The 23,536-nt window shown below is 62.2% G+C and overlaps 1 protein-coding gene across 1 annotated transcript; it reads left to right on the top strand.

Annotated features, from left to right (window-relative positions):
- Window positions 1-57: 57 nt before the first annotated feature.
- On the top strand, window positions 58-22,486 carry LOC128903908 (chromodomain-helicase-DNA-binding protein 8-like; the record flags this gene model as incomplete). Its single annotated transcript, XM_054187795.1, is given in 39 exon segments — window positions 58-91; window positions 93-159; window positions 1,615-1,791; window positions 1,793-1,989; window positions 3,081-3,195; window positions 3,292-3,486; window positions 3,658-3,726; window positions 3,830-3,885; window positions 4,165-4,282; window positions 4,395-4,478; window positions 4,572-4,709; window positions 4,789-4,910; window positions 5,017-5,260; window positions 5,366-5,542; window positions 6,733-6,876; window positions 6,966-7,221; window positions 7,651-7,864; window positions 7,951-8,146; window positions 8,257-8,424; window positions 9,716-9,895; window positions 10,220-10,330; window positions 10,437-10,717; window positions 11,680-11,879; window positions 11,993-12,149; window positions 12,281-12,376; window positions 13,179-13,282; window positions 13,426-13,540; window positions 14,748-14,823; window positions 14,951-15,005; window positions 16,287-16,372; window positions 16,374-16,483; window positions 18,255-18,300; window positions 18,302-18,464; window positions 19,569-19,708; window positions 19,710-20,054; window positions 21,511-21,663; window positions 22,012-22,215; window positions 22,251-22,280; window positions 22,400-22,486. Coding segments are annotated over 39 exon segments (5,510 nt in total), but the record flags the coding sequence as incomplete, so codon positions are not given.
- Window positions 22,487-23,536: the final 1,050 nt, after the last annotated feature.

A 23,536-nucleotide genomic window follows, 5' to 3' on the forward strand; every position in this document is an offset into this window, starting at 1 on the left:
AAACGGGTGGTCCTCAGAAGATCCAACTTCTCCACCAAGCCACCGGCGGGGGGCAAGGGGCCCCCGTCACCGTGTCCTCGGTGCCCCAGGTGGGTGGGGGGGCGGCGGGGCGGCGGCCAGAGGTTGACGGTGCCCTTGAAGGTGGTCCTCCAACCTCAGGTGAGGTGGGGTGGGGTGGGGTGGAGAAGGGGAGGACCTTCTGGGGGGCTGGGGTGGGGTGGTTGGGGGCGGTTTGGGTGCTGCACCCAAGCGGGGTCTTGGTGGGACCAAGTCTTGGTCCTCGGTGGTGGCCAACCTTGGTCTTTGGGGCACCCAACCTTGGTGGCACCCAAGCGTGGTCCCTGGTAGCACCCAACCCTTGGTTCTCCACCCAACCGTGGTCCCTGGTGGCACCCAACCCTTGGTCCTGCACCCAACCGTGGTCTCCATGGCACCCAACCTTGGTTCTCCACCCAACCGTGGTCCCCCGGTAGCACCCAACCCTTGGTCCTGCACCCAACCGTGGTCTCCATGGCACCCACCCTTGGTTCTCCACCCAACCGTGGTCCCTGGTGGCACCCAACCCTTGGTCCTGCACCCAACCGTGGTCTCCGATGGACACCCACCCTTGGTTCTCCACCCAACCGTGGTCCCTGGTGGCACCCAACCCTTGGTCCTCCACCCAACCCTTGGTCCTCCACCCAACTGTGCTCCTTGGTAGCACCCAACCCTTGGTCCTCCACCCAACTGTGGTCCCTGGTGGCACCCAACCCTTGGTCCTCCACCCAACCGTGGTCCCTGGTAGCACCCACCCCTTGGTCCTCCACCCAACCCTTGGTCCTCCACCCAACTGTGCTCCTTGGTAGCACCCAACCCTTGGTCCTCCACCCAACCGTGGTCTCCACGGCACCCACCCTTGGTCCTCTACCCAACGGTGGGTCCCTGGTGGCACCCAACCCTTGTTCCTCCACCCACCCCTTGGTCCTCCACCCAACCGTGGTCCCCCGGTAGCACCCAACCCTTGGTCCTCCACCCAACCCTTGATCCTCCACCCAACCATGGTCTCCATGACACCCACCCCTTGGTCCTCCACCCAACCGTGGGTCCCTGGTAGCACCCAATCCTTGGTCCTCCACCCACCCCCTTGGTCCTCCACCCAACCGTGGTCCCTGGTAGCACCCAACCCTTCGTCCTCCACCCACCCCTTGGTCCTCCACCCAACCGTGGTCCCCGGTAGCACCCAACCCTTGGTCCTCCACCCAACCATGGTCTCCATGGCACCCAACCCTTGGTCCTCCACCCAACTGTGGTGCCTGGTAGCACCCACCCTTGGTCCTCCACCCAGCCGTGGTCCCTGGTAGCACCCACCCCTTGGTCCCTCCACCCAACCGTGGTCCCCGGTAGCACCCACCCCTTGGTCCTCCACCCAACCATGGTCTCCATGGCACCCAACCCTTGGTCTTCCACCCAACTGTGGTCCCTGGTGGCACCCACCCTTGGTCCTCCACCCCAACCGTGGTCCCTGGTAGCACCCCACCCTTGGTCCTCCACCCAACCGTGGTCCCCGGTAGCACCCAACCCTTGGTCCTCCACCCAACTGTGGTCTCCACGGCACCCCCCCCTTCTCCCCCGCAGGCCGGCTCATCTCAGGGGGGTTCCCCGGGCCTCTCGGTGGTGAAGGTCCTCAGCAGCAGCGAGGTGGCCGCTTTGACCACCCCTTCGTCCCGCGGCCCTTCGGAAGAAACGCGGAAATTGGACCATCAGAAGAAACAGGAGAAAGCCAACCGGATCGTCGCCGAAGCCATCGCTCGGGGCCCGGGCCCGGGGGGAGCAGAACATCCCTCGGGTCCTCAACGAGGACGAGTTGCCCAGCGTCCGTCCCGAGGAAGAGGGCGACCGGAAACGTCGTCGCAAGGGGGCGGGTGACAGGGCCACGCCCAAAGAGGAGAGACCTCGGAAGGGCAAAGGTCAAGGCGGAGGCGGGAAAAGCAAAGGGCGGAGCAAACCCAGGTGAGATGCCTTCAAGGAGGCGGGAAAAGGGGAGGGGGGGGGATTCGGTGGCACCCAACCCTTGGTCCTCGTTGTCACCCGGTCGTGGTCCTCGTTGTCCCCAACCCATGGTCCTCGGTGTCCCCCAACCCTTGGTCCTCGGTGTCCCCAACCCATGGTCCTCGGTGTCCCCAACCCATGGTCCTTGGTGTCACCCAACCGTGGTCTTTGGTGTCGCCCAACCCTTGGTCTTGGTTGTCCCCAAGTCTTGGTCTTGGTTGTCCCCCAACCCTTGGTCCTCGTTGTCCCCAGCCCTTGGTCCTCGGTGTCACCCAACCCTTGGTCCTCGGTGTCACCCAACCCTTGGTCCTCGGTGTCACCCAACCGTGGTCTTGGGTGTGGCCCAAGCCTTGGTCTTGGTTGTCCCCAAGTCTTGGTCCTCCTTGTCACCCGGTCATGGTCCTCATTGTCCTCCAACCCTGGTCTTGGTTGTCCCCCAACCCTTGGTCCTGGTTGTCCCCAACCCTTGCTCCTCCTTGTCACCTGGTCATGGTCCTCGGTGTCCCCCAACCCTTGGTGCTCGCTGTCGCCCAGTCGTGGTCTTTGGTGTCACCTGGTCCTGGTCGTGGTTGTCACCCAACCCTGGGTCACGGTTGTCGCCCAACCCTTGGTCCTCATTGTCCCCAAGTCTTGGTCTTCGTTGTCACCCGCTCGTGGTCCTTGTTGTCCCCCAACCCTTGGTCTTGGTTGTCACCCAACCCTTGGTCCTCGTTGCCACCCAACCATGGTCTTCAGTGTCACCCAACCCTGGTGGTGGTTGTGGCCCAAGTCTTGGTCTTGGTTGTCCCCAAGTCTTGGTCCTCGTTGTCCCCAACCGTTGGTCCTCCTTGTCCCCGACCCTTGACCTCCTTGTCCCCAACCCTTGACCTCGTTGACCCCAACCCTTGAACCTCGTTGACCCCAACCCTCGACTTCGTTGACCCCAACCCTCGACCTCGTCGTCCCCGACCTCATCCGTGGGGCAAACCCCCGGAGAAGGTCGTCCCCCGGCTAACGTCCCCGTGTCACGTGTGTGTCCCCCCGCCCCGCCCCGCCCTGCCCCGCCCCGCCAGCACCATCACCCCGGTGGTGGGGAAGAAACGCAAGCGCAACGCTTCCTCCGACAACTCGGACGCCGAGGTCGTGCCGGCCCCGTCCCCCCGGGAGGAAGAAGAAACCAGCGTCCAGGTGGGGATCCGTAACCTCGAGGCCCCCCGCGACGTTCCCGCCCCGCCCCGCCCCGCCCCCCGACGGCCTTCGGCCTCATCCCCCGCCCTTTTCCAGAAGCGACGTTCCAACCGGCAAGTCAAACGCAAGAAATACACGGAAGATTTGGACATCAAGATCACCGACGACGAGGAAGACGAAGAGTTGGACGTCACGGGACCCGTTCGCCCCGAACAACCGCCCGTATCCCAACCTCCCGTCCCGGAGCCGGAACCGGAAGGCGAGACGTTGCCTTCCATGCAATTTTTTGTGGTGGGACGTTTATTCCCTCTCTTTTTTTTATTTTTTTTTTTTTTTGGAATTTGGGGTGGGGGTGGGGGTGGGGTCCGCCGTCGTCTTCCTCTCCTTTTTCTCCCGTCGTCCGTTTTTCGGCGCTTTTCCCCCCAATCTCTCCCTCTTTTCCGCCCCTTCCCCGCCTTCCAGGAGAACCCCAGCGAGGAAGACGCCGCCATCGTGGACAAGGTCCTCTCCATGAGGGTGGTGAAGAAAGAGGTGAGGGACCCAGCCCCCCCCCCCCCTCCCCCATCCCAACCCCGTGGGGGGGCGGCGGGGACCTTCCGGCGCTTTCACCCGTCCCCGTTTCCTTTCTCCGCAGCTTCCGTCGGGGCAGTTGACGGAATCGGAAGAGTTTTTCGTCAAGTACAAGAACTAGTAGGTGGTGGCGGGAGGTGGGGGGAGGGGGTGGGGCCTCGGGACCCCTCTGGGCGGGTGGCGCCGTTGGGTGGAGCCTCTCGGAAGGGGTTGAGCGTCTACGACGGGGGGGGACACAACCCTCGGAGGCGTCTCCGAGGAGGCGGCTCCAAAAAAGGCCTCCAGCGACCCCAAAATTGCGTCGCCGGAAGACGGGGCGGGGGGGGGACGGGGGGACGGGACACGCACAACGATGACGCCGACGTGACGTTTTGACCCCCCACCCCCCCCCCCCGCCAGCTCCTACCTCCACTGCGAGTGGGCCACCATCGACCAGCTGGAGAAGGACAAGAGGATCCACCAGAAGCTGAAGCGGTTCAAGACCAAGATGACCCAGATGCGCCATTTTTTCCACGAGGTGGGGTTTGTTTCGGGGGAGGGGAGCGGGGGGCGGGGCCGGTTCCCGGAGCCCGTTGACCTCCCCCCGTCTTCCCCGTTGACCTCCCCTGTCTTCTCCATCTTCTCCGAAGGACGAAGAACCCTTCAACCCCGACTACGTAGAGGTGGACCGCATCCTGGACGAGTCCCACAGCGTCGATAAGGACAACGGGGAGGTGAGGCCGGGCCGTTGGCGGACCTTCACCCCCCCCCCCCACCCCCGAAACGACGTTCCTCCTCATCTCCGCCCCCGTTTCCGGTCCCACCAGCCCGTGGTCTACTACCTGGTCAAGTGGTGCTCCCTCCCCTACGAGGACAGCACCTGGGAGCTCAAAGAAGACGTCGACGAAGGGAAAATCGGCGAATTCAAGAGGATCCAAGCCCGGCACCCGGAGCTCAAACGTTTGGTGAGCTTTCCCGCCTCTTCTTCTCCCACCCTCCTCCGCGTTCGGGACCTTCTCGAGGTCTTCTCCCGTCTCCCTTCAGCCCCGTCCTCAAGCCGGTTCCTGGAAGAAACTGGAGCTCTCCCACGAGTACAAGAACGGCAACCGCCTGCGGGAATACCAGCTGGAAGGGGTCAACTGGCTGCTCTTCAACTGGTACAACAGGTGAGGGGGGGCGGGGTCGGCCGCCTCGTCACCTCCGCCCCGCCGCCGGGTCGTCACCTTCTTCATCTTCCTCCTCCTCCTCCTCCTCCGCCCCGTCACCGTGCAGGCAGAACTGCATCTTGGCCGACGAGATGGGGTTGGGGAAGACCATCCAATCCATCGCGTTCCTGCAAGAGGTCTACAACGTCGGGGTGAGGGGCCCTTTCCTGGTCATCGCCCCGCTCTCCACCATCACCAACTGGGAGAGGGAGTTCAACACCTGGACGGAGATGAACAGCATCGTCTACCACGGCAGCTTGGCCTCCCGCCAGATGATCCAGCAGTACGAGATGTACTGCAAAGACTCCCGGGTAAGGCCGACGCCGGCGGCGGGGCGGGGACCTTCTCCGGGGACCTCGTGGTGGTGGGGGGGGAAAAGGGGAACGGCGAGGCCGCAAGGTCTACCCCCTTCCCAGGGTCGCCTCATCCCCGGCGCTTACAAATTCGACGCCCTCATCACCACCTTCGAGATGATCCTCTCCGACTGCCCCGAGCTGCGGGAGATCGAGTGGCGCTGCGTCATCATCGACGAGGCCCACCGCCTGAAGAACCGCAACTGCAAGCTCCTCGACAGCCTCAAGCACATGGATCTGGTGAGGGCCCCGGCGGGGGCGGGAGGAGAAGGAGGAAGGTCCCGGCTCCTCTCCGTGGGGCGGGACGGGGCGGTTCGAAGGCGTTTGTGGGGTCTTGGCTGCAGCTGGAGATGTTTGGACCCGGTCCTACACTGCTGGGGATGGTCTTGAAGGTCCACGTGGGGGTCTCGGTTGCATCTGGAGGTGTTTGGGGTCATCCCGTGCCCCAAGGGATGCTCTTGAAGGTCCATGTGGGGGCCTTGGTAGGATCTAGGGATGATTGGGCTCATCCCGTGCCCCAAGGGATGGTCCTGGAGATCCACATGGGGGTCTTGGTTGCATCTGGAGATGTTTGGGGTCATCCCGTGCCCCAAGGGATGGTCCTGGAGGTCCACAGGGGGGTCCTGGTTGCATCTGGAGGTGTTTGGGGTCATCCCGTGCCCCAAGGGATGCTCTTGAAGGTCCATGTGGGGGCCTTGGTAGGATCTAGGGATGATTGGGCTCATCCCGTGCCCCAAGGGATGGTCCTGGAGATCCACATGGGGGTCTTGGTTGCATCTGGAGATGTTTGGGGTCATCCCGTGCCCCAAGGGATGGTCCTGGAGGTCCACAGGGGGGTCCTGGTTGCATCTGGAGGTGTTTGGGGTCATCCCGTGCCCCAAGGAATGGTCTTGAAGGTCCATGTGGGGGCTTTGGTAGGATCTAGGGATGATTGGGCTCATCCCGTGCCCCAAGGGATGGTCCTGGAGGTCCACGTGAGGGTCTTGGCTGCATCTGGAGATGTTGGGGCTTGTCCTGCATCCCAAGGGATGGTCCTGGAGGTGCACAGGGGGGTCTTGGTTGCATCTGGAGATGTTTGGGGTCATCCCGTGCCCTAAGGGACGGTCCTGGAGGTCCATGTGGGGGCCTTGGTTGCATCTGGAGATGTTTGGACCTGTCCTACACCCCTGGGGATGGCCCTGGAGGTGCATATTGGGCTCTTGGTTGCATCTGGAGATGTTGGGGCCTGTCCTACGTCCCAAGGGATGGTCCTGGAGGTCCATGGGGGGGGGCCTTGGTTGCATCTGGAGATGTTTGGGCTCATCCCGTGCCCCAGGGGATGGTCCTGGAGGTCCACATGGGGGTCTTGGTTGCCTGTGGAGATGTTGGGGCCTGTCCCATGCCCGTCCCACCCCAAACCGTCCCGTTCTTCACCCCGCCTTGGTCCTCAGGAACACAAGGTCCTCTTGACGGGCACCCCGCTCCAGAACACGGTGGAGGAGCTCTTCAGCCTCCTCCACTTCCTGGAACCTTCCCAGTTCCCTTCCGAAGCCGAATTCCTCAAGGATTTTGGGGACCTCAAGACGGAGGAGCAGGTGAGGAGAACCGGGGCCGCCCCAAACTTTTCCTTGGCCGCCGAGGTCCCGCCCGGCTCACGGCGTCTTCTCCTTGCTGGTCCCTCCAGGTGCAGAAGCTCCAGGCCATCTTGAAGCCCATGATGCTCCGTCGGTTGAAGGAAGACGTGGAGAAGAACTTGGCCCCCAAGCAGGAGACCATCATCGAGGTGGAGTTGACCAACATCCAGAAGAAATATTACCGGGCCATCTTGGAGAAGAACTTCTCCTTCCTTTCCAAAGGAGCTGGTCACACCAACATGCCCAACCTTCTCAACACCATGATGGAACTTCGCAAGTGTTGCAACCACCCCTACCTCATCAACGGTGAGGAACCCCAACGCTTGGGGTGAGGGCTTGGGGGTGGGGAACGGCGTCCCGGGACCTCCCACCCACCGGTGGACAACCTTGGGGGGTCAACACCGCCCCATCCTGGTCTTTACCGGGGATTTGGTGGCCTCTGGGGTTGGGGTTTGGTCTTCTCCAAGCTTTGTAGACCTCGAGGTGGCGGCGGAGGAGGTTCTTCAGCTCGTCTGCTTGGGCGTTGACGCTCCTCAAGCGTGTCATGGGTGGGGTGTCACCCGAGAAGGTCTCGGGGGCCACCTTTGTAGACCTCGAGGTGGCGGTGGAGGAGGTTCTTCAGCTCGTCTACTTGGGCTTTGATGCTCCTCAAGCGTTTCATGGGTGGGGCGTCACCCGAGAAGACCTCAGGGGCCACCCCGCTGATGGTCCTCGCCCCCCCTCCCCCTTTTCCAGGCGCGGAGGAGAAGATCCTGGCGGAATTCCGCGAGTCCTGCCACCACCACGTCCCCCCCGACTTCCACCTGCAGGCCATGGTCCGCTCGGCCGGCAAACTGGTCCTCATCGACAAGCTCCTGCCCAAACTCAAAGCCGGCGGCCACAAGGTCCTCATCTTCTCCCAGATGGTGCGGTGCCTCGACATCTTGGAGGACTACCTCATCCAGAAGAGGTAGGGGACCCCGGGGCGGCCCCGTGGGGCTTGGAGGGGGGGGGTTGGTCGCCTGGAGGACCTTCGTCGGCGTCTCTTCGTGGCAGGTACCTCTACGAGCGCATCGACGGGAGGGTGCGGGGCAACCTGCGGCAGGCGGCCATCGACCGCTTCAGCAAACCCGACTCCGACCGTTTCGTCTTCCTCCTCTGCACCCGGGCCGGCGGGTTGGGCATCAACCTCACCGCCGCCGACACCTGCATCATCTTCGACTCCGACTGGAACCCCCAAAACGATCTCCAGGTGGCCCACCCCCGCCCCACCCCGCCGTCCTCTCCCGCTTCGACCCTCGTGGGGGTTTTTTTTTTTTTGGGGGGGGGGAGGGTTTTAATTGAATTTTCGTCCCGCCGCAGGCTCAGGCGCGGTGTCACCGCATCGGGCAGAGCAAAGCGGTGAAGGTCTACCGCCTCATCACCCGCAACTCCTACGAGAGGGAGATGTTCGACAAGGCCAGCCTCAAGTTGGGCTTGGACAAGGCCGTCCTGCAGTCCATGAGCGGCCGGGAGGGCAACATCGCGGGGGTAAGGGGGGGTTTGGGGCGGGGGAGGCCCCCTGGGTGACGCTCTTCAAGAGAAACGGGGCGTTGGAGACCAAAGGATGGGGGTCTACCAAGGAAAAAGGGGGTTGGAGACGAAAGGATGGGGGTCTACCAAGAGAAACGGGGCGTTGGAGACCAAAGGATGGGGGTCTACCAAGAGAAACGGGGCGTTGGAGACCAAAGGATGGGGGTCTACCAAAGGAAAATGGGGTTGAAGACCAAAGGATGGGGGTCTACCAAGGGAAACAGGGCGTTGGAGACCCCGTGGGTGACGTTCTTCAAGAGAAACAGGGCATTGGAGACCAAAGGATGGGGGTCTACCAAGGGGAACAGGGTTGAAGACCAAAGGATGGGGGTCTACCAAGGAAAAAGGGGGTTGGAGACCAAAGGATGGGGGTCTACCAAGGGGAACAGGGTTGGAGACCAAAGGATGGGGGTCTACCAAGGGAAACAGGGCGTTGGAGACCAAAGGATGGGGGTCTACCAAGGGGAACGAGGTTGAAGACCAAAGGATGGGGGTCTACCAAGGGGAACAGGGCGTTGGAGACCAAAGGATGGGGGTCTACCAAGGAAAAAGGGGGTTGGAGACCAAAGGATGGGGGTCTACCAAGGGGAACGGGGTTGAAGACCAAAGGATGGGGGTCTACCAAGAGAAACGGGGCGTTGGAGACCAAAGGATGGGGGTCTACCAAGGGGAACGGGGTTGAAGACCAAAGGATGGGGGTCTACCAAGGGGAACAGGGCGTTGGAGACCAAAGGATGAGGGTCTACCAAGGGGAACGGGGTGTTGGAGACCCCGTGGGTGATGTTCTTCAAGAGAAACGGGGCGTTGGAGACGAAAGGATGGGGATCTACCAAGAGAAACAGGGCGTTGGAGACCAAAGGATGGGGGTCTACCAAGGGGAACGGGGTTTGAAGACCAAAGGATGGGGGTCCACCAAGAGAAACAGGGTTTGAAGACCATGAGGATGGGGGTCTACCAAGGGAAACGGGGTTGGAGACCAAAGGATGGGGGTCTACCAAGGGGAACGGGGCGTTGGAGACCAAAGGATGGGGGTCTACCAAGGGAAATGGGGTTTGAAGACCAAAGGATGGGGGTCTACCAAGGGGAACGGGGTGGTCTTCGACCCCTCGTGTGGGCGTCCTCCAAGAGCAACCATGGCGAAGCCCCTCGCCTTGACCCGGAGCTCCGCCGGTGGGACCGAGGCGGTGGGTGGGCGGGGGGGAGGGGGGGTCGTTTGACCTCCCTCCTCCTCCTCCTCCTTCCCGGCCAGATCCAACAGTTCTCCAAGAAGGAGATCGAGGACCTGCTGCGCAAAGGGGCCTACGCCGCCATCATGGAAGAGGACGACGAAGGTTCCAAGTTCTGCGAGGAGGACATCGACCAGATCCTCCTGCGCCGCACCACCACCATCACCATCGAGAGCGAGGGCAAGGGCTCCACCTTCGCCAAGGTATCTCCGACGGGGTGGGGACTTCTCCGTCCATCCGTCCGTCTTGGTTCTTGGTGGAGAACGTAGGCCAGGTCCAGATCTGCTCTGGTGGCAACCACCAGGAGGTTCTTGGTGGAGAACACGGACCAGATGTAGGTCGAGGTGTGTTTTGGTGGCAACCACCAGGAGGTTCTCAGGGGAGGGAGAAGGTGGATCCAGCTCAAGGTGGGTCTTGGTGGCAACCACAGGGAGGTTCTTGGTGGAGAACGTAGGCGTCCCCTCCCGGGGTGGGATCCACGAGACGTTTCACGGGGTCTTTTTTTTTTTTTTTTTGGGTCGTTTCAGGCCAGTTTCGTGGCTTCGGAAAACCGCACGGACATCGCTTTGGACGACCCCAACTTTTGGCAGAAATGGGCCAAAAAAGCCGACTTGGACCTGGAGCTCCTCAACAGCAAGGTGGGAGAGGACGCCGAAGGGCGGGGGAGGGGGCGGTGGAAGGAGGAGGGAGACGGGAGGCGTTGACCTTGACTTTGAGGTGTCTTCTCCATCTTGGTGGGCCCAGAACAACCTAGTGATCGACACGCCGCGGGTGAGGAAGCAGACGAGGCACTTCAGCACCCTCCGGGACGACGACCTGGTGGAGTTTTCCGACCTGGAGAGCGAAGACGAGGAGAAACCCAGGTCCCGGCGCCACGAGAGGCACCACCACCACCCCCCCCACCACCACCACCAGCCCCACCACCACCACCACCCCCACCAGCAGCAGCCCCACCAGCAGAGCCTGCACCACCCTTACGGGCGGACCGACTGCTTCCGGGTGGAGAAACATCTCCTGGTCTACGGGTGAGGACGGGGGGGGCTCACGGGGGTTTCGGTGGCGACCACCGGGGAGGTTCTGGGGGGAGGGAGGAGGCGGATCCGGCTCGAGGTGGCTTTTGGTGGCAACCACCAGGAGGTTCTTGGTGAAGAACATGGACTAGATGTAGGTCGAGGTGGGTCCTGGTGGCAACCATGAAGAGGTTCTTGGTGGAGAACATAGAGCAGCTCAAGGTGTGTTTTGGTGGCAACCACCAGGAGGTTCTCAGTGGAGGGAGAAGGTGGATCCAGCTCAAGGTGGGTCTTGGTGGCAACCACGAGGGAGGTTCTTGGTGGAGAACGTAGACCAGGTTCACATCTAGGTGCGTTCTGGTTGCAACCACGAGGAGGTTCTTGGTGGAGAACATGGACCAGATGTAGGTCAAGGTGGGTTCTGGTGGCAACCACGAGGAGGTTCTCGGGGGAGGGAGAAGATGGATCCAGCTCAAGGTGGGTCTTGGTGGCAACCACGAGGAGGTTCTTGGTGGAGAACGTAGGCCAGGTCCAGATCTGCTCTAGTGGCAACCACCAGGAGGTTCTTGGTGGAGGACATGGACCAGGTGTAGGTCGAGGTATGTTCTGGTGGCGACCACGAGGAGGTTCTTAGTGGAGGACATGGACCAGATGAAGGTTGAGGTGGGTTCTGGTGGCGACCACAAGGAGGTTCTTAGTGGAGGACATGGACCAGATGAAGGTTGAGGTGGGTTCTGGTGGCAACCACGAGGAGGTTATTGGTGGAGAACGTAGGCCAGGTCCAGATCTGCTCTGGTGGCAACCACCAGGAGGTTCTTGGTGGAGAACACGGACCAGATCTAAGTCTAGGTGGGTTTTGGTGGTGACATCTGGATGGACGTGCGTTCTGGTGGCAACCACGAGATGTTCGGAGAGCTGGGGCCCGCCCCCTCCCCCTCCGAGGACCTCCCCGACCTTCTCCTCTCCTCCCCGTTCAGGTGGGGCCGTTGGCGGGAGATCTTGACCCACGGCCGTTTCAAACGCCGCCTTTCGGAACGGGACGTGGAGACCATCTGCCGGACCATCTTGGTGTATTGTCTTCTCCATTACCGGGGCGACGAGAACATCAAGAGCTTCATCTGGGACCTCATCAGCCCTACGGAAAACGGCAAGACCAAGGAGCTCCAGAACCACTCCGGTGAGGTCCTTCCGGGAAGTTTGAACGGTGGCGGTTGGGTGGTGGAACCCGACGCCGGGACCTCTCTTGGAAGGTCCTTGCCTTTGACGTTGGTCTTCTCCGTCCCACCCCAGGGCTTTCCATCCCGGTTCCTCGAGGCCGGAAGGGGAAGAAAGTGAAAGCGCAGAATTCCTTCGATCTCCAAAAAGCCGAGTGGATCCGGAGATACGACCCCGACGCCCTCTTCCAGGACGAGAGCTACAAGAAGCACCTCAAACACCAGTGCAACAAGTGGGTGGGGGTCTCCTGGGCGGCCACCGGCGGCGGGTCTTCTCCAACCCCGCCCCCGGCCCGGCCCTTCCCTCCTCGGGTGGGTTCTTCTTCTCCTCCCCGGTGGCCCAGCCTCTCCCGTCCCCCGGCAGGGTCCTGCTGAGGGTGCGGATGCTCTACTACCTGCGGCAGGAGGTCATCGGGGAACAGGCGGAGAAGGTCCTGGCGGGGGGCGGTGGCCAGGTGAGGCGGCGGGACCTTCCTGGAGGGTCTCCAGAACCTCCTTGAGATCCTCCGCAACCTCTTCGGGGCGGCTCGAGGTCCTCCAGAACCTTCGTGGGATGGGTTGAGGTTCTCCAGAACCTCCTGGAGGTCCACCAGAACTTCCTTGAGATCCTCCAGAATCTCTTTGGGGTGATCCAAGGTTCTCCAGAACCTCTTTGAGGTGGTTCAAGGCCCTCCAGAACCTCTTTGAGGTCCTCCAGAACCTCTTTGGGGTGGTTTGAGGTTCTCCAGAACCTCTTTGAGATCCTCCAGAACCTCTTTGGGGTGGTTCGAGGTCCTCCAGAACCTCTTTGAGAATCTTCCAGAACCTCGTTGGGGTGGTTTGAGGTCCTCCAGAACCTCCTTGAGATTCTCCACAAGCTCTTTGGGGTGGTTGAGGTCCTCCAGAACCTCTTTGAGGTCCTCCAGAACCTCTTTGGGGTGGTTGAGGTTCTCCAGAACCTCTTTGGGATGGTTTGAGGTCCTCCAGAACCTCCTTGAGATCCTCCAGAACCTCTTTGGGATGGTTTGAGGTCCTCCAGAACCTCCTGGAAGTTCTCCACAGCCTCCTTGAGATCCTCCAGACCCTCTTTGTGGTGGGTCGAGGTTCTCCAGACCCTCTTCGGGGTGGTTTGAGATGCTCCAGAACCTCTGTGGGGTGGGTTGAGGTTCTCCAGCACCTCCTTGAGGTTCTCCAGCCCCACTTTTGGGTCCCTGGGGGTTGCCCCAACCCCCGCTTTCGGGCTCCCCCAGGACCCCCCCCCCCATTTTCTTCCCGCCCCACAGCGAGATCGACATCTGGTTCCCCTTGGTGGAACAGCTGGAGGTCCCCACCTCCTGGTGGGACGCCGAAGCCGACAAATCCCTCCTCATCGGGGTCTTCAAACACGGTAGGGACCCCGGGGGGGGGGGGCGGGGGGGGACACACCCCGGCTTTGGAGGTAAAATCCGGCGGAACCGGGGGCGGGGTTTTTTTGGGGTTTTTTTTTTTTTGACGATTTTTGGGGTTTTTTTGGGGGGGGGCGGGACCCAGGCTACGAGAAGTACAACACCATGAGGGCCGACCCCGCGCTCTGCTTCCTGGAGAAGGCCGGTCGCCCCGACGACAAGGCCGTGGCCGCCGAGCAGCGCCCGGACGCCGGCGAGGGGTGAGTCTGGGGGCAGAAACCCCCGATTCGGGGCCTTTCCGGCCCGTTTCGGGGGCGGGGGGGACGGGATTTGACCCAAATTCCCGCCTTTTTCGGGGCAGGTTTCGACTCCTCTTTCGGCTGCTCTAGGCCCCGTTTGACACGTCCGGACCCCGTTTTTGGGTGTCCTGACCCCATTTTGGGGGGGTTTGATCCATTTTGGGGGGTTTTGGGGTTTTTTGGGGTGTCCTGACCCCTTTTTAGTGTGTTTTGACCCCTTTTTGGGGCATTCTGAGGCCTTTTTTTGGGGCGGTTTTTGACTCGTTTTTTGGCTGCTCTAGGCCCTGTTTAACGTGTCCCGACCCCATTTTGGGTTTTTTTTTGGGGGTTTCCTGACCCCATTTTGGGGGGGTTTGACCCCTTTTAGGGTTTCCTGACCCCATTTTGGGGCGTTTTGACCCTGTTTTGGGGTGATTTGACCCCATTTTGGGGGCGTTTTCAGGCCTTTTTCGGGGCAGTTTTTGACTCCTCTTTTGGCTGCTCTAGGCCCCGTTTGACACGTCCGGACCCCGTTTTTGGGTGTCCTGACCCCATTTTGGGGGGGTTTTGACCCTTTTGGTGGGTTCGGGGGTTTTTTTTGGGCTGTCCTGACCCCTTTTTAGGATGTTTTAACCCCGTTTTGGGATGTTTTGAGGCCTTTTTTTGCGGCGTTTTTTAACTCGTTTTCCGGCTGCTCTGGGCCCTGTTTGACGCGTCCCGACCCCCCCCTTTAACACACCCCCGGCCCCCCCCCCCCCCCCAAAATTTTGGTTGCCCCCCTTTACTTTTCGCTAGCCCCCCCCCCCCATTTTTATCCCCTCCCCCCATTTCCCCCCACCCCACCCCATATTTTCCCCCTCCCCCAGCCCCGTTTTCCCCCGTTTTCGCCCCACTTCTGACCCCCCCACCCCCCCCCCTTTCTATATTTTGGGGCCCCCCCTTCAATTTTTCGGGGTCCCCCCCAATTTTTGGGGTCCCCCCCCCCAGTTTTTCGGGGGTGCCGATGACGACCACGCCATGCTAATACCGACCGGCTCCGGGCTGGGTTGAGTTGAACCCGAAACGGCTGAGGCACCTGAAAAGAAACAACAAAAAAAAAAAAAAGGGGGGGGGGGTGTTATATTTGGGGTGATTTCCGGCCTTTTTGGGGGCGAAAAGTCCCGAAAAGTCCCACTTTTATTCTGCCCAGGGTGGATTTCGAAAAAGAGTGCGAGGACCCCGAATACCGGCCCCTGCCGGGGGGGGGCAAAGACGTGGACGAAGAGGTAAAATCCACCCCCCCCCCCGCCCCATATGTGCCCCCCCCCCTGCCCCATAGAGGCCTAAAATGGGGGGGGGGACATGACACGGTGAGGTGACACCCCCCCCGCCCCCCCCATTTTTTTGCCCCAGGGCGACCCCTTGATGCTGCTGGACGAGGAGATTTCGGTGGTGGACGGGGACGAAGGTAACCCTATAGGGAGGTCTCTGCCCCATAGGGCGGCCCCCCCCGGGAGACACCCCCCCCCAGCCCCATAGCGTCCCTGTGGGAGGCCGAGGAAACCCACAGTGACCCCCGGGAGACCCGTAGGATCCCTCGGGGGCCACCTCTAACCCCGTGGAGACCCATAGGGGGCCCCCAGGAGACCCATAGAACCCCCAGGAGACCCATAGGGACCTCGAGAAGACCCATAGAACCCCAAGGAGCCCCATAAAGACCTCAAGGACGTCCATAAAGACCTTAAGGAGCCCCATAAGGACCCCAGGGAGACCCATAAGGACCTCGAGGAGGCCCATGAGGACCTCAAGAAGGTCCATAAAGACCTCAAGAAGCCCCATAAGGACCCCAAGGAGCCCCGTAGAACCCCAGGGAGACCCATAGGAACCCCGAGGAGACCCATAAGGATCTCAAGGAGGTCCATAAAGACCCCAGGGAGACCCATAGAAACCCGAGGAGACCCATAAAGATCTCAAGGAGGTCCATAAAGACCCCAGGGAGACCCATAGGAACCCCGAGGAGGACCCATAGGAACCCCGAGGAGACCCATAAAGACCTCAAGGAGGTCCATAAAGACCCCAAGGAGCCCCGTAGAACCCCAGGGAGACCCATAGGAACCCCGAGGAGACCCATAAAGACCTCAAGGAGGTCCATAAAGACCCCAAGGAGCCCATAAGGAACCCAGGGAGACCCATGAGGACCTCAAGAAGGTCCATAAAGACCTCAAGAAGCCCATAAGGACCCCAAGGAGCCCCGTAGAACCCCAGGGAGACCCATAGGAACCCCGAGGAGACCCATAAAGATCTTAAGGAGGTCCATAGAACCCCAAGGAGACCCATAGGAACCCCGAGGAGACCCATAAAGACCTCAAGGAGGTCCATAAAGACCCCAAGGAGCCCCGTAGAACCCCAGGGAGACCCATAGGAACGCCGAGGAGACCCATAAAGACCTCAAGGAGGTCCATAAAGACCCCAAGGAGCCCCATAAGGACCCCAGGGAGACCCATAAGGACCTCGAGGAGGCCCATGAAGGACCTCCAGAAGGTCCATAAAGACTTCAAGAAGCCCCATAAGGACCCCAAGGAGCCCCGTAGAACCCCAGGGAGACCCATAGGAACCCCGAGGAGACCCATAAAGACCTCGAGAAGGTCCAGAAGGACCTTGAGGAGCCCCGTTAGGGCCCCCACGGTGACCCGCAGGCCCCCTCCTGACCCTCCGTACCTCCCGCCGCCCCATAGGCCAACCCCCCCAGCCCGGCCAACAGCCCTCCTGGCCCCGGCCTCGGTGCTGACCTCCCGCCTGCGTCGCCTGGTGGCCGCTTGCCAGAGGTCCTGCCGCCCGCCGGCCCCCGCCCCCGGAACCCGCCGAGCCCCGGGGCGAGAGGCGCCGGCGCCGCTGCGAGGCCACCTGCAAGCTGAAGGAGATGGCCCGCAGGGAGAAACAGCAGCGGTACGGGGGGGCCGGGACCCCCGGGGGGGCATTCGGGGGGGCTGGGACCCCATAGAGGGGGCTTTGGGGGGATTAGAGCCTTTAGGGGGGGGTTTTGGGGGGCTGAGGCCCCATAGAGGGGGGTTTGGGGGGGCTGGGAGCTTCTATGGGGGGATTTGGGGGGCTTTGGGGGGGGATTTTGGGGGGCTGGGACCCCATAGAGGGGGGTTTTGGGGGCTGGGAACTTCTATGGGGGGATTTGGGGGCTTTGGGGGGGATTTTGGGGGGCTGGGACCCCATAGAGGGGGGTTTTGGGGGGGTCTTGGGGGTGGTGGAGGGGGATTTGGGGGGGCTGGGACCCCATAGAGGGGGGTTTGGGGGGGTCTTGGGGGTCGTGGAAGGGGATTTGGGGGGGCTGGGACCCCATAGAGGGGGGTTTGGGGGGGCTGGGAGCTTCTATGGGGGGATTTGGGGGGCTTTGGGGGGATTTTGGGGGGCTGGGACCCCATAGAGGGGGGTTTGGGGGGTCTTGGGGGTGGTGGAGGGGGATCTGGGGGGGCTGGGACCCCATAGAGGGGGGTTTGGGGGGATTAGAGCCTTTAGGGGGGATTTGGGGGGGCTGGGACCCCATAGAGGGGGGTTTGGGGGGGCTGGAGCTTCTATGGGGGGATTTGGGGGGCTTTGGGGGGGATTTGGGGGGCTGGGACCCCATAGAGGGGGGTTTGGAGGGTCTTGGGGGTGGTGGAGGGGGATTCGGGGGGGCTGGGACCCCATAGAGGGGGGTTTGGGGGGGGCTGGGAGCTTCTATGGGGGATTTTGGGAGCCTTGGGGGGGATTTTGGGGGGCTGGGACCCATAGAGGGGGGTTTGGGGGATTAGAGCCTTTAGGGGGGGTTTTGGGGGGCTGAGGCCCATAGAGGGGGGTTTTGGGGGGCTGGGAACTTCTATGGGGGGCTTTGGGGGGATTTTGGGGGCTGGGACCCCATAGAGGGGGACTTTGGGGGGGTCTTGGGGGTGGTGGAGGGGGATTTGGGGGGGCTGGGACCCCATAGAGGGGGGTTTTGGGGGGCTGGGAACTTCTATGGGGGGCTTTGGGGGGGATTTTGGGGGGCTGGGACCCCATAGAGGGGGATTTGGGGGGGTCTTGGGGGTCGTGGAAGGGGATTTGGGGGGGCTGGGACCCCATAGAGGGGGGTTTGGGGGGGCTGGAACTTCTATGGGGGATTTGGGGGGCTTTGGGGGGGATTTGGGGGGGCTGGGACCCCATAGAGGGGGTTTTGGGGGGGACTTGGGGGTGGTGGAGGGGAATTTGGGGGGCTGGGACCCCATAGAGGGGAATTTGGGGGGGCCTTGGGGGCCGTGGGGCGGATTTTGGGGGGCTGGGACCCCACAGAAGGGGGATTTGGGGGTCCCGGAAGGAGGTTTGGGGGGCTGTGACCCCACAGAGGGGGGATTTGGGGGGCTGGGACCCCATGGAGGGGGGGGTTTGGGGTGCAGGCCCCCCCCGTCCTGGGTAGTTATGGGGCGCGGGACCCCATAAACTGACGTTCTCGGGGGGCGGGCCCCCCATCCTCGGTGGTTATGGGGCGCGGGAACCTCATGCCGCACCTTCTGGGGGCGGAGGAACCTCGGCCCCGACGTTCTGGAGATGCAGGACCTCGGTGGTTATGGGCGCAGCAGCCCCACAAGTGGCACTTGGGGTCTGGAACCTCTGCCCTTGGGTTCTGGGGGTCCGCTCCCCCCCGCCTGTCTCTGAAGAAGACCTTTTTGAGTTTTGGCTACTTGGGGGGCAGGTGGACCCGTCGAGAGCAAGCGGATTTCTATCGCGTGGCTTCGACTTTTCGGGGTGGAATTCGATCCCGACGCCGGAAGGTTCCGTTGGGGTCGGTTCCGGACTTTGGCCAGGTTGGAGAAGAAGACGGACGAGAACCTCACCAAGTTCTTCCACGGTTTCGTCGCCATGTGCCGGCAGGTTTGCCGCCTGCCCCCCGCCCCGGGAGACGGTACGGGGGACGCTCGGGGAGCCTTCGGGCGAGGGGGGGGACGTCCCCACGGACCCTGGGGCCGCGCCCGGGGAGATAAGTGGGGTTTGGAGGCATCTCGGTGGGGTTTGGAGGCATCTCCGTGGGGTTTGGAGGCACCTCGGTGGGGTTTGGAGGCATCTCGGTGGGGTTTGGAGGCATCTCGGTGGGGTTTGGAGGCACCTCGGTGGGGTTTGGAGGCATCTCCGGTGGGTTTGGAGGCACCTCGGTGGGGTTTGGAGGCCTCTCCGGTGGGTTTGGAGGCCTCTCGGTGGGGTTTGGAGGCCTCTCGGTGGGGTTTGGAGGCATCTCGGTGGGTTTGGAGGCATCTCGGTGGGTTTGGAGGCCTCTCGGTGGGGTTGGAGGCCTCTCGGTGGGGTTTGGAGGCATCTCGGTGGGTTTGGAGGCATCTCGGTGGGTTTGGAGGCATCTCGGTGGGTTTGGAGGCCTCTCGGTGGGGTTTGGAGGCATCTCGGTGGGGTTTGGAGGCCTCTCGGTGGGGTTTGGAGGCCTCTCGGTGGGGTTTGGAGGCCTCTCGGTGGGGTTTGGAGGCACCTCGTGGGGTTTGGAGGCACCTCGGTGGGGTTTGGAGGCACCTCGGTGGGGTTTGGAGGCCTCTCGGTGGGGTTTGGAGGCCTCTCGGTGGGGTTTGGAGGCATCTCTGTAGGGTTGGAGGCATCTCTGTAGGGTTTGGAGGCATCTCGGTGGGTTTGGAGGCACCTCGGTGGGTTTGGAGGCACCTCGGTGGGGTTTGGAGGCATCTCTGTGGGGTTTGGAGGCATCTCGGTGGGGTTTGGAGGCATCTCGGTGGGGTTTGGAGGCCTCTCGGTGGGGTTTGGAGGCCTCTCCGGTGGGTTTGGAGGCCTCTCGGTGGGTTTGGAGGCCTCTCGGTGGGTTTGGAGGCCTCTCGGTGGGTTTGGAGGCACCTCGGTGGGGTTTGGAGGCATCTCGGTGGGGTTTGGAGGCATCTCGGTGGGGTTTGGAGGCATCTCGGTGGGGTTTGGAGGCATCTCCGTAGGGTTTGGAGGCATCTCCGTAGGGTTTGGAGCACCTCGGTGACCCCCCGGTCCTCCCTCCTCCTGGCAGAGCCCCCCGACCCGTCGCTGGCGGTGGCCCCCGTCTCTCCGGCCCGGGCCTCGCGGGGTTTGCGTCGCCTCTCGCTGCTGCGCCTGCTGCGGGAGCAGGTCCTGCGTCACCCGCTGCTGCTGCCGCGCCTGGCCCTGTGTCCCCCCGCCGGGGCCCGACCTGCCGCCCTGGTGGCAGCGGGGTCACCACGACGCCGAGCTGCTGCGGGGGGCGGCGCGGCACGGCCTGGGGCCCCCCCCCGGCGCCCTCCTGGCCGACCCCGACTTCTCCTTCGCCGCCGCCCGATGGAGGTACCTGAGGGGTCGCCACGCCGAGGCCGCCGCCGCTCCCGGCGCCCGGAACGTCGTCCTCGGCACGGAGGAGGAGGAGGAGGAGGAGGAGGACGAGGAGGAGGAGGACGAGGAGGAAGAGGAGGAGGAGGAGGAGGAGGAGAAGACGTCGGGCAGCGAGTCCTCGTCCTGCCGGAGGAGAGCGAGGAGGAGAGGGGTGAGGACAGGCCCCGATTCCGGCCCTTCCGCCCCGATTCCGGCCACTTTTAGCCCCGTTCCGGCCCCTTCCGCCCCAATTCCAACCCCTTCCGCCCCATTTTAACTGGTTTTATCCCAATTCAACCGGTTTCGCCCTATTTTAGCTGGTTTCGCCTATTTTAGCTGGTTCCACCCCAATTCCCACTGGTTCCACCCCAATTCCCACTGGTTTCACCCCATTTTAACTGGTTTCACCCCAATTCCCACTGGTTCCGCCCCAATTCCCACTGGTTCCGCCCCAATTCCCACTGGTTTTACCCCATTTTAGCTGGTTTCGCCCCATTTTAACTGGTTCCGCCCCAATTCCCACTGGTTTTGCCCCGTTTTAACTGGTTTTATCCCAATTCCAACCAGTTTCGCCCCATTTTAACAGGTTTCACCCCATTTTAACTGGTTCCGCCCCAATTCCCACTGGTTTTGCCCCATTTTAACTGGTTTTATCCAATTCCAACCACTTTCGCCCCATTTTAACAGGTTTTACCCCATTTTAACTGGTTTCGCCCCAATTCCAACCGGTTTCGCCCCATTTTAACTGGTTTCTCCCCTATTTTAAAAGGTTTTGCCCCTTTTTAACTGGTTTTGCCCCAATTCCAACTGGCTTCGCCCCAGTTTAACTGGTTTCTGCCCAATTCCCACTGGTTTCAACCCATTTTAACTGGTTCTGCCCCAATTCCAACCAGTTTTGCCCCATTTTAACTGGTCTTACCCCATTTTAACTGGTTCCACACCAATTCCAACTGCTTTCACCCCAGTTTAACTGGTTTCTCCCCAATTCCACTGGTTTTACCCCATTTTAACTGGCTCTGCCCCAATTCCCACTGGTTTTGCCCCATTTTAACTGGTTTTATCCCAATTCCAACCAGTTTCACCCCATTTTAGCTGGTTTCACCCCGTTTTAACTGGTTTCGCCCCATTTTAACTGGTTTCGCCCCAGTTCCAGCTGGTTTTCCCCCAATTCCAACTGTTTCGCCCCAATTCCAACTGGTTTCGCCCCATTTTAACTGGTTTCGCCCCAGTTCCAGCTGGTTTTCCCCAATTCCAACTGGTTTCGCCCCAATTCCAACTGGTTTCGCCCCATTTTAACTGGTTTCGCCCCAATTCCAACTGGTTTCGCCCCATTCCAACTGGTTTTGCCCCATTTTAACTGGTTTCGCCCCAATTCCAACTGGTTTCGCCCCAATTCCAACTGGTTTCGCCCCATTTTAACCGGTTTCCCCCCATTTTAACCGGTTTCCCCCCATTTTAACCGGTTTCCCCCCGTTTTAACTGGTTTCCCCCCGTTTTAACTGGTTTCGCCCCAATTCCAATGGTTTCCCCCCCTTTTAACTGGTTTCGCCCCAATTCCAACTGGTTTCGCCCCATTTTAACCGGTTTCCCCCCGTTTTAACCGTTTCCCCCCCGATTTCCCCCCCCAGGTGCGGCCCCGCCCTGCGGGGAGGGGGAGGAGTCGCGGGAGGAGTCGCCCCCCCCATCCGTGGGGGGGGGGGGGGGTCGCGGGGGGGGGGTCGCCCCCCGCCGCCCCCCCCCTCCCCCCCCCGGCCCCCCCCCACCTGCACGAGTGGCCCAAGGTGAGTCCCCACCCGGGGTGGGGGGGGGGGGGCACCTTTGGGACCCCCCCAAATTTCCAGGGGGGGGCGCGAGGACTCCGCGACCCCCCCCAAAATTTAGAGGGGGGTCCCCCGAATCCTCAACCCCCCCCCAAATTTTGGTGCCCCCCCCCGATATTTTTAGACCCCTCCCAAAATATCACTCCCGTCCAGAAAAAACTGGGGGGGGGGGGGGGCACCTTTGGGACCCTCCCAAATTTCCGGGGGGGGCGCGAGGACGCTGTGACCCCCCCCCAAAATTTAAAGGGGGGTCCCCCGAATCCCTCAACCCCCCCCCCCAAATTTTTTTATGCCCCCCCCCCCCGCAAGGAGCGGGCCCTGATCCGTCGGCTGGACCTGGTGTGCCGAGCCGTGCTGTCGGGAGAGTGGCCCCCGGAAGATTTCGGGGGGGGGACAACGACAACGGGGGGGGGCGGCGGCGGGGGGGGGACACCCCCCGCCGCCGTCCTCGTCCCCCCCCCGGCGGGGGGGGGCCGTCGGAAAAGCCCCCCCCGTACCCCCGAGCCCTGCCCCGTCCCCCCCCCCCGGCCCCGTACCTGCGCCACGAGGAGAAAGAATTCACCGTCCAGATTAAAGACGTAAGTTTTCGGGGGGGGGGCCCACAAATTTTGGGCCCCCCCCCCTAAATTTAAGGGGGGGGGTGTTAAAAATTGGGTGGGGGGGTTAATTTTTTGGGGTGTGTCCCCCCCCCCCGCAGGAGGAGGGCTTGAAGCTGACCTTCCAGAAGCAGCGGCTGGTGGCCAACGGGGCCCCCCCGAAAAAAAACAGCAAGAAATTGGTGGAGGTGAGTGGGGTTTTTTTTTTTTTTTGGGGGGGGGGGCACCCTAAAAATTGCCCCCCCCCCCCTTTAAATTATCCATTTCGCCCCCCTTTCGGGGTGCCCCCCCCGCGTTTAAGCGTCCCAAACCCCCCCCTAAAGAGGGGACCCCTTTTAACCCCCCCCCCCAAAAAAAAAATTTTGGCCCCCCCCCCCCATTATTTTGGGGGGGTGTGGGTAAATTTTGGAGGGGGGGGCTTAAAGGGTGTTTTTTTTTTTTTCACCCCCCCCCCAGCTGGAGCTGCGCTGCCTGGAGGGGCTGCGGGACCCGGGGGGGCCCCCCCCCCAAAACCGGCTGCCCCCCCCCGCCCCCCCCCAGCATCGCCCGGGGGGGGGCCCCGGGGACGCGCACCCCCCCCCCGCCGCCGCCGCTGCCCCCCCCCGACTTCGACCCCCGCTTCCTGACGGTGAGAGAGCCCCCCCGCACCCAAAATCCCCCCCTGGACCCCAAAATCCCCCCCCCGGACCCCAATTCCCCCCCCCCCCCCCCCCCACCCAAAAATGGCCCCCCCAGGCCCCAAATCTCCCCCCTGCACCCAAAAATGGCCCCCCCGGACCCAAATTCTCCCCCCTCGCACCCAAAAATACCCCCCCCCCGCACCCAAAATGCTCCCCCTGCACCCAAAAAGACTCTCCTGGACCCAAATTTCCCCCCCCCCCCCCCCCCGCACCCAAAATGCCCCCCTGCACCCAAAAATGGCCCCCCCGGACCCAAAAATGTCCCCCCTGCACCCAAAAATACTCCCCCGGACCCAAACCCCCCCCGCCCCCCTCAAATTTCCCCCCTCCACACCCAAAACGCCCCCCCCCGACCCCAAATTTCTCCCCCCCCACACCCAAAATCCCCCCCCTGGACCCCAAAATCCCCCCCCGGACCCCAATTTCCCCCCCCCCGACCCAAAAATGCCCCCCCCAGACCCCAAATTTCCCCCCCCCCACCCACCCAAAAATGGCCCCCCCAGACCCCAAAATCTCCCCCCTACACCCAAAAATACCCCCCCCCCGCACCCAAAATGC

The sequence above is a fragment of the Rissa tridactyla genome, unplaced genomic scaffold, assembly GCF_028500815.1.
Source record: "Rissa tridactyla isolate bRisTri1 unplaced genomic scaffold, bRisTri1.patW.cur.20221130 scaffold_741, whole genome shotgun sequence".
NCBI classification, from domain to species: Eukaryota; Metazoa; Chordata; class Aves; order Charadriiformes; family Laridae; genus Rissa; species Rissa tridactyla.